Raw genomic sequence first — 10,649 nt, forward strand, 5'->3', positions numbered from 1 at the left:
TGAGCCGCAAAATGAGAGTCGGTGAACCTCTTTGGCCTCTTGTGCCTTCAAGTATGTTTCCCCTTAGAAATAATAAGCTAGGACCCTGGTGGTATGAGGGGACCATTACTGTGACTCCCTAGGGATGGTCACCTGCCAGGGACACAGCCCTCACCTGTAGGAAATGCCTCTTCCCATCTGACAGCTTCACCATCTGCCATAAGCCCTAGGGGCGAGCCACTGTCCTTTGCAAAATTAATCTTCACAGACTTTAAGTCATGGGGAAGGATCCCACCAGCTTTCTCTCACCCTAGGAATAAATTACTTTCAACTCTGCACATGAGTGTCGACCAAGAAATTTGTACTTTTAAGAAGTTCCCCCAGGAACTGTGTCCTGGGAGCGAAGAGCCCCTGATACACTAGGTGTGTGGCACCTGTGCTGAGACTCCCCTAAAAACCAGATCACAACGACACAACACTGCCTCCTTCATTAGCATCTTCTTTCTCTCATGCCCAAGTTCTAGGTCACGAGGAGACGCCACGGGCAGGTTTTTCTGCAGGGTACTTTCCAGAGATTTTTGCGAACTACATCTTATATTCTAGGATTGCATTATATGGCTGGAGAATTTTTGTGGCTTTCCTCCAAACAGTCCCCCAAACAGTCACATTCCTCTTCAGATAAGGATCCAAATACATGACATAGGGCCCTGAGACAATGGCAGGGTTACTTCTCTCTTGGATACAAAGGCTTTTCTTCTTTTTTGTCTCTATTAGGAGATGTTATATACATCCAGAAAAATTTTCTTAGCATGTAAGAAAAGCTCTACTTTATAATCTCATTGTGGGATTTAATCCACTTGTCCACACACTGAAAATCCAGCTCATTCTTGTCCTAAATTCTAAACAATACCTAGCAATGGGGCTAATTTCCCCTCACGTTCCAAGCCCAGAATAAGCAAGGGAAAGAAATTCTTTCCACTGCCTTCGTAGACTCTCCCAGATAATCCCTTCCAACCAGGAAGTCACCCATGAGGTGGGATATCTTCTTCCCAAAGGTCCCAAGCTGGGCGTGGAGCCTTCTTGAGATTCTCTTTCTCCCCCAGCCCGTCCCCCTGCTTGTGCGTGTGCATGGTCTCTCTCCCTCTCTCCCTCTCTCTCTTTCAATACACAGATAGATAAATAAATCTTAAAAAAAATACACTTCAATTTATTCTATGGAACCAAAGAGAACGATTAACACATGAAATGAGGATTCCCCCCTTTTTAAATGTTTCCTGTTCAAATATTTGAATGCCCCCCAAGTGCTCATGCAACCCTTCACCTTCATGCCATTCTAGTTTTTCCTAATTGGTGACCTACAAAGCTAATTCACAAGGAAGTCTAGGCTCTCAGTGTACAGCTGGCTGATGAGGAAGTAATTAGAACATGAAAGAGCAATCTCTCCTGGGTAGGCACTAAACAATTATAAAATACTGATGCCCTACATACATGTGACATGTTCTCCTACTCAATCTGTTTCCAGCGAAGCATGCCCAGGCCTCCCAGGGAAGCCCGGCTACCCACTTTACCTTAACCATTTGACTGCGGGGAACATACAGACCTCGGCACCTCGCCACAGAGCAATTTCACCTTTTAGTGGTGAAATTGTCACCAAAACCCCTATCGCTGGATTCAGTCCCAGGAGTCGTTGGTGTGGCATGGATCTACCTTCCAGGAAGCAAGTGTTCCCAAATCCATTCCTGGACCCTGCCTTGGAGGACCAACACAGCCAGCCCACAGCTGTGGCCCCTGCACAGAGAACAGAGCATCTTCCTCAACCTTCATTCTTCATATATATATATATATATATGTTCAATTTGCCAACATATAGAATAACACCCAGTGCTCATCCCATCAAGTGCCCCCCTCAGTGCCCATCACCCAGTCACCCCCACCCCCCGCCCACCACCTTCATTCTTCCACGGTGTTCCTCTATCATTCAAACATAAAGTCCCAAGTCAGTCTCCAGGGCACCTACAGGTGCTTAGGAAAGCAGACGCTCCAGTCTTTCCAGGAATCAATGTGGAAGCAAAAGCAATGCTCTCCCTTTTTGATGTCCTTGCTTATCCCTGGAATCAACAGGATGATGAGTCAAAGGGGAAGGGGTGGAGAAGTGGGACCTAGGAACATCAGCTTGGAGCCATCCATCTGGGGAGCTCGGAGCACCCCGAAAACCTCAAGCCAGCGGCAGGGATTCATCAGAAGGTAGAGGGCTATGAGTTCAAAGTCTCTGCTGTTTTTTTTTAAATATATATTTATTTATTATTTATGATAGAGAGAGAGTGAGAGAGAGGCAGAGACACAGGCAGAGGGAGAAGCAGGCTCCATGCCAAGAGCCTGACTCGGGACTCAATCCCCAGCCTCCAGGATCGCGCCCCGGGCCAAAGGCAGGCGCTAAACCGCTGCGCCACCCGGGGATCCCCAAAGTCTCTGCTGTTTTATACGCATTTGCTGAGAACAACACTGTTCCCAAGAGAGCCCAGCCTGAACACCACCGGCTCCCCTGGAGACCCAGAGCCGGGAGAGCGACTGAGGCACAGTCTGGGGACAAACACCTGTGAACTCACTTCCCATCAGCTGAGCGGGGCAAGTTCACACTCGCCTCTTGCCTGAGTCTTGGGCAGAAGGGGGGGGGGGGGGGAGGCTGTGTGCGTCCAGGGGATGTGAGCCGCGGGGTGGGGCTGGGGCGGCGGGGAAGCCCAGGCCAGGGGAGGAAGACCCCGCCTGTCACTCCGGTTCCCCCCGCTGCAGCAAGAAAGGCGGGATCCCAGGTCCCAGAGCTCTGGAAACCGCCTCTGTCCCTGTTGGTTCCCTCTGAAGCCGGGAGAAGCGTCCGGGGCGCGCCCTTACCTGGGCCGGGCGGGGCTCCTCGCCCGAGAGAGGGACCCCCTGCACCGTGCCGTTGAGGGGCTTCTGCTCGTCCGCCGGCCCCCCGAGCGCCAGGAGCTCCAGGGCTTCCCCCGGCGACGGGGGTCTGGGCCCTTCCATGGACGGCGGAGGAGGCCGAGCAGCCCGCGGCAGCAGCGCGCACGCACGCAGGGGCAGAGTCCACACCGGCTCCCGCCGCCTCGCACCCCGCCCCCCTCCCTCCTCCCCTCCCCTCCCCTCCCCCCTCCCCCTGCAGCGGGCGCGGCGGGCCGACCTCGGGCGGCGGGCGGGGCGACCTCGGGCGGCGGGCGGGGCGGCGCGGCCTCGGGGGCGGGGAGAGCCGCCGCGCCCAGGAGGCGGTTTTTCTGGTTTGTCCCGGGCGCTGCCGCCCGGCCTCTCCCTGCCCGCGCCGATCCAGAGCCGGGGCTGAGCCGGGGCCCCGCTCGGTGGTGGCTGTGGCCCGGACCCACCCCGCGGCGCCGCGCCCCCGGCGACCCTCGGCCACGTCCCGAGCGGCCGCTGCCCCCCCCACCCCCCGCCGCCGGCCCGCTCTGCGGCCCCGAGCAACTACGTCGTTCGTTGCATCCACAGGTAATGACCAAGCACCCGCGGCGTGCGGGCCATCGTGCGAGGCTCTGAGCTGCTGGAGATGAAGACCACACGGGACACAGCACCCCCCCCAGGTCACCCCCGGGGAGCCGAGCATCGTGCAAGGTGCTGAGCCGCTGGAGATGAAGACCACGCAGGAGCACAGCACCCCCACCCCACCCCCAGGTCACCCCCGGGGAGCCGAGCATCGTGCGAGGCGCTGAGCTGCTGGAGATGAAGACCACACGGGACACAGCCCCCCCCCCCCCCAGGTCACCCCCGGGGAGCTGAGCATCGTGCAAAGTGCTGAGCCGCTGGAGATGAAGACCACGCAGGAGCACAGCACCCCCACCCCCCACCCCCAGGTCACCCCCTGCCATCCTGCGAAGCGCTGAGCCTCTGGAGATGAAGACCACACGGGACACAGCCCCCCCCCCCCCCAGGTCACCCCCGAGGAGCCGAGCATCGTGCGACGCGCTGAGCCTCTGGAGATGAAGACCACATGGGACACAGCACGCCCCCCCAGGTCACCCCCGGCGTGCGGGCCATCGTGCAAGGTGCTGAGCTGCTGGAGATGAAGACCACATGGGACACAGCCCCGCCCCAGGTCACACACACACACACACACACACACACCGCCATCGTGCTAGGCGCTGAGCTGCTAGAGATGAAGACACAGCCCCCCCCTCCCCGCCCCCCGGCAGGTCACCCCCGGGGAGCCAAGCATCGTGCAAGGCGCTGAGCTGCTGGAGATGAAGACCACATGGGACACAGCACACCCCCCGCACCCCGACAGGTCACCCCCGGCGTGCAGAGCATCGTGCAAGGTGCTGAGCCGCTGGAGATGAAGACCACATGGGAGCACAGCCCCGCCCCCCCCAGGTCCAGGGGTGCAGGAGAGGGCAGGCCCGGGACCAGGCCGCCCAGCTTGATCCCCTGTCCCAGGATCCTAGGTGACACCTGGAGCTTCTCTCTCCTACCGGTTTTCTCATCTGGAAACTTGGCCTCGGGGAAGTGCCTACATAATGGGACTGTTGCCAGGATTAAAAGAGTTGGGGGGCAGTCAAGCTCTCAGCAGTGACTGGCACGTAGGAAACATTCACAGACGCTTATGATTATGGGCCTGTAAGGAGTCACAGACACCCCCTCATCCCCAACAACACACTCCCACACCATCCATAGTCCACAACTTCTGGTTTGCTAAGCACAAATGTGGTGGATCCTCTTAAAGCTGTGTTCAGAGCTGGCTTGCCCCCCACCCCCCAACAGCTATTGAGACCAGTCTGAGGTGCGCACAGGATGCATTTAAATAAGCTTCACTTCAGAAGATGCTGACTCGTGTCCCAAAGTCTGACATCCTCAATGCCTACTGGTCAGAGCCTTCCTAAGTATTGGGTCTCTAGTTGTCTCTTGCCTGGCACCAGATTACCTGGACCCCAGCTGCCTGCCCTCGGGGCGCCTGGGTGGCTCAGTCTGTTGAGCCTACGACTCTTGGCTTTGGCTCAGGTCATAATCTGGGGGTCCTGGAATCCAGCCAGCCTCAAGCTCCATGCTCAGCATGGAGTCTGCTGGAGAGTCTCTCCCTCTGCCTCCCCTCTCCCCCTCAATCCCTTCTCTGGCTAAATAAATAAATAAATAAATAAATAATCTGGAAAAAAAAAAAAAAAAAGAAACTGGAACCTTTAAAGAGGGTCCTGCTGCTAGGATCTGTAGTGACAAACCAGTTGCAGCTGCTGCCGGGGCTGCAGCCTAGCAAGAAGGAAACAGACAGGAATAAACACTGACCGCCCCCCCCACCTGCCACTGTCCTCTCCTTCACTCCCATTGGTAACAGAAGAAAATGAAAACGGGGTATGAAGAGAAAGAGAATCTGCACAGTACGTTTCCCTACAACAACTGACATCCTGTCTTCCTTCTCAGACATTCAGCGGTCAGGACACTTCTCTTGTCTCATCAGATTCCTCTTCCAGGCTGGCCCTCACCCGTCCCACTCTAGGGCCACCCCCACTTCTTTGGGCTTTTTTAATTGAAGATTTTATTTATTTATTCATGAGAGACACAGAGAGAGAGGCAGAGACACAGGCAGCGGGAGAAGCAGGCTCCTCGAAGGGAGCCCGACAAGGAACTCGATCCCAGGACCCAGGGATCATGACATGAGCCAAAGGCAGACGCTCAACCATGGAGCCACCCAGGTGCCCCCGCCCCCACTTAAATGTATGTGATGTTCCCTCTGCTTACAATTTTTTCCTACCCACTTTCTGCGTGGACAATTCCCATTCATCTTTAAATTCTAGCTGAGACATACTTTTTCCACTAACCCTTCCCTGACTTGCCTCCTCCACCAGAAGTGATCTACACTCTTCTCTGCGACCAGTACACATTGTACTTATGCCAAATGCATCAGATTTAGTCCAATTTAATTCAACAAGTAGTACTGAGTGCCTGCCATGTGTCAAACATTCTTCTGGGTGCTTGATATAGGTCTGAAGAGATAGATAAATAAAATAAAATCACTGCCAACGTGAGGCTTATATTTAGTGAGGGGAAACAAACTTAAGCAGTCTTCTTTCTAGAATGTTTGAAATGCCTTATGCATTGGGAAAAAAAAATAAAGCAGAGTAAGGGAGGCTGGAATGTCTAGTAGTGAAGGTTAGGGTTAAGAGGAGATACAATTATAAGCAGGGCAATCACCTCAGGCCCCATCAAGTAGGTGGAATAAATAGGACATGGGGATGCAATGTTCAGCATGGCGACTACAGTTTAAAATGTGTGTTACAGGTAAATTGAACACCAATAAAAAATTTTAAAAAGATAAAAATAAAATATGAGTTACATATTTGAAAGGTGCTAAGAGAGTAGATCTTAAAAAGTTCTCATCAGGAGAAAAAAAAAAAACCTGTGGGTGGGGATGGACATTAACTAGACTTATTTGGTGATCATTTACACAAATATCGAATCATTATGTTGTACACATGAAACTAATACCACGTTACATGCCAATTATTCCTCATCCATGTGAAATTCGAACCAAGAGTTAAAGGTGATAAGGACTGTAGCTGTGCTGTGCGGAAAGAAGAGGGAAGTTCAGGATAAGGACTGTAAACTGGAGCCTGTTCGATTTGTCTGTCTGAGAATCAGTCAAGCAGCCAGAGTGGCTAACGTGAAGTGTGAGCAGTAATTTTTTACTACTGTTTAAGCTCCTTGAATATCTATAAATTCCCGGTGCTTAGCCCTATGTCACCCTATATAAATGTTGGTGAGTTAGAATGATAGGATGGTATTCCCAGCAACGATGGTTTGCTAGGCCCAGGCCTGAAACCCCAACTAGAGTCACAAAGACCCCTCAAACCCTGACCCCCATCCTTACCCAGGGCCCAAATAACCTTTCTCACAGGTTCTCTGGTTTGACTGCAGGAGCATAGTCTCAGTGGGACATTCCTTCCCTGTGTCAGATGAATTGTAGCTCTTTCCCCAACCTGGTTTCCCCAGGAATCAATGCTTAAACTCTCCTTCATCCTCCAGAGGATCAAAAAAGCTACTGTTTACCATCACAAACACTCTGCACCAGATCTCCTAATGCTTTCTGAGTAGTGCCAAGCAGGGTTTATGTAATCCCTAATCTAGATTAGGATGCATTTCTAGAATTCCATAAACATAACCCTTGCAGACAGTTGGTGTCTTTATGCTAATATAGGTTTTAAAGACAAATAGATTTAGGACTCTCACTACTATGTGCTCCTGGGCACAAATTTAATATCTATGAGCTTCTTTTTTTTTTTTTTTTAGAGCAGGCCCACGAGCAGGGGGGTGGACATAAAAAGATGGAGAGAGAGAATCTTAATTCTCAATGTGGGGCTTGATCTCCCCACCTGAGCTAAAACCAAGTTGGATGCTTAGCTGACTGAGCCACCCACGTGCCCCAAGCTTCTTCATCACTATAAAATCATTTCTACCTAGTAATGACAATTAAATGAAGTAATTAGAGTAAAGCATTTATTTCTGTGCCGGACAAATATCAGGGTCTCAGTAAATATTCCCTTACTTTCTGTGACTGTAACTAATATCCACCCACCTCCAACCCTTAGCAGCCAGCAATAGTCTTTGATTCAATAGATTTTTTTTTTTATATTGATTTGTGCTCCGATCCTGTCACATTTTCTTGGTCACTGACACTTGCTGACACCTCCCTATATTACCTGAACTACTTAAATGCTTACTTGCAACTTGTTCCTGATTTCTGATAACTGCAAATTTCTTAATCTCCAGAGAGCTGATCTTGAATGTAGATAAGTGTCCCAATCTCTTCTTGAGGACTTTTTCATCCTACCAGTCAGCCTGACTGTAAATGAAGGATTCAGAATGAGTTAGAAAGAAATGTTTCTCCTTTGAGGTTAAACCCAAATTTAGATGAAACACTTCTTGAAAGATTTTTGGGTGAGAAACCAAATTCTACATAGATTTGTTTTTGTTCCCCCCCCCCCAAAAAAAAAGATTTGTTTTTGCCATTTCTTCATAGAGGTAGCTTTTTAAAAGATATTGTTCTTTCATAAAGTCATTCAAACATGTGTTTTAAAGTATTACTGTTCTTGCACAAATAATTTTTTAATATAGTCTCAAATTATTATTTTAAGGAGTAAAATGTAAGTAACGTTAAAAAATTAAAACCTACTTGTTGCCAAGACTCACCGACCAGTATAGATTTTCAATTTTGCTTTACTTGTCATAGTACTTGCTCTTCTTTCTCCATCTCTCCTTTGAGAGCAAATAATTTCCCAAATGATTATTGTATAAACCAAAAAATAAAGTAACATCATCTAAGTGACATCACCAAAGTACCAAAGCATCTGATTACCTTCAAACAGGTCTGTGCCTCTTGAAAACACAGCCAGTGTGTATCCATATGTTTGTCAGGTGACAAGCGCTACTACTGTACACATAGGCAGTTGGGTCAGCCTCTCAGACTAATCAAACAGGAAACAATTGAGAAATGGTTGGTTTGTGATGTTACATTTTGCAGATTTGAAGACACTGTGAAGGAGAGCAAGAGTCCCCAGGAGTCTGGCACATAGAAATGTTCCTGTCTTGGTTTATGGAGGCCATTCCATTCTGCCAACTAAACAGTCTTTGGATTTGCCTCTATTCACACTTTTGTAAGAATATAGTTCCACGTCTCCCTGGCATCTTGGCATAAAATAGCCAAGCAAGTCAGGTTGGTGTTTCTGAAGCTTTTCCCCACCCCTGCACACCTGAGGAACACGGTACACTCACATTTGTGTGAGCAAGTGCATACAATGGTAGCCCGTACATGTGGTTTGAAAAAAATTCCCTGTGATGAATCTAATAGATCATTCCAGGCCTCCTTCATCTCCTAACTACGCTCAAAAACGTATGCAAGATGTTGGTGATATTTTCAAATAGTAAATCTCCTTAGAACCGACCATGAATAAAAAGTACAATTCACCTTGCGCCTAGGTCATGGCAATCCCGGGCAAAATAAACCCAGGTTTTAAGAACCATCCGCCTAATTTGTTCTTCTCCACAGTGGATCTAGTAGCTAAGTCCCATTGTGACTTAGGTGGTGCACCTGACACCCTGAATTGTACTATGCTACAGCGGGTTTACTGAATCCTTAGGGACCTGTTCAGAAAGGTATCATTAAAATGTTGTGTCTTTTATCTGAGAGAACCAGTGAACTGGTTCTCTGTGAACTGGAAATCATTCACTAGTTCAGGGATATTAAATCCACATTTCAGTTTTTCTATCGGATCCTGGGAATGACCCCTTTTGCTCTCTCTCTCTCTCCTTACATTAAGGATGTAATTAAGGATGTAATGTAATCCTTACATTAAGGCCTCTTCTGAGGCCCCATGAAAATTATTTTCATTATTGTGGACCCTACTTAAAAGGAGCATTGTTGGGAGGCCTAGGTGGCTCAGTGGTTGAGCATCTGCCTTCAGCTCAGGCTGTGATCCCCTGTCTGGGGATCCAGTCCCGCATCAGGCTCTCTGCTTCTCCCTCTGCCTATGTCTCTGCCTCTCTCTCTAGGTCTCTCATAAATAAATAAATAAATAAATAAATAAATAAATAAATAAATAAATAAATAAAATCTTTAAAAATAAATAAATAAAAAATAAAAATAGTATTGTTATTACTCCTTTGACTTTGTCCCAGGGAAAACAAATAATATCATTTTTCTTCCTGCTGTTTTTACCTCATCAGAGAGAGGTATTGTGAAGTCTGGCCTCTGTTAATGGAAAGCTTATTCTGAGATCAAGTTAAAACCCTCTAAATCAAGATCAAATAAATCAATAACTGTGATGTATTGAGCATGTACTACAGGTTTACAACTATGTTGGGTATTATAATGCCCTGATAACAGAAGTAAGTCTTGGCCATTGGAGCTTTATTTAAAAAAAAAAAAAATCAGAAGCCAAATGATAATATTTCTGAAGATTTTGACTTTCAAAACAATCATGTAAAAATTCCTTTATCATTTGACTGCTGACCAGCATTATCACAATTCCTTAAATCCCATGTAAGTGCTTTCAACTGAACTGCCATGATGTTTCATTCCATGATTTTAGTGAAGATTGCCATCAATTTTGTTGGTTAGTTGATTGGTTTTTCTGTACACGATATTACCCTGTGCCGTGGCTGAAGAAAGCCTGTTATGATGTGGTTAGACAAAATTGGAATGGAAACCAACAGTTCAGGAACTCCCTTTGTCAATAACTGAGCTTGGGTTTATTTACATTTATAAAGGAGGCATTTTTGTGCATTTATTTTATTAGAACACTGAAATTAGGAATTTTTAATGGAACTTTTTATATCAATAAATCAGTTTTTCCTTAATCTTCATAAATATCCATATCTTGAATAGAAACATAAGTTAAAGAATGGATTTCTGAGCAGCTCACCTATTTCTTATTTTAGAGTCTTGATTCATGACTTTACTTTAGGTTTCCTCCATTTCTGAATCAATGACCTTTTGATGCTTAAAGATGAATACAGCTCTACCCTTGAGGCAATTTTTCATGGAATAAAATACATGTAAATCTCTTTGTCGTTCGATAAATACTAAATGTATGCAAGCTGAAATTTACAGATAAAAAAATTGGGTCTCATTTCAAGGATAATTACTGAATTCTTTTTTAAAGAATCTGTCACAGAAATCA

General features: G+C 47.7%; 1 protein-coding gene across 1 annotated transcript in view; it reads right to left on the reverse strand.

The window, feature by feature from the left end:
- C35H3orf52 (chromosome 35 C3orf52 homolog) overlaps positions 1 to 3,086 on the reverse strand; it is a 29,044-nt gene extending 25,958 nt beyond the window's left edge. The window contains exon 1 of the mRNA XM_077884669.1: positions 2,869 to 3,086. Coding sequence (XP_077740795.1) covers positions 2,869 to 3,006 — 138 coding nt within the window. The 5' untranslated portion in view covers positions 3,007 to 3,086. The remainder of the gene's footprint in view (positions 1 to 2,868) is intronic.
- Between the last annotated feature and the right edge of the window lie 7,563 nt (positions 3,087 to 10,649).

This window comes from Canis aureus, chromosome 35, assembly GCF_053574225.1.
Source record: "Canis aureus isolate CA01 chromosome 35, VMU_Caureus_v.1.0, whole genome shotgun sequence".
In the NCBI taxonomy this organism is placed as follows: Eukaryota; Metazoa; Chordata; class Mammalia; order Carnivora; family Canidae; genus Canis; species Canis aureus.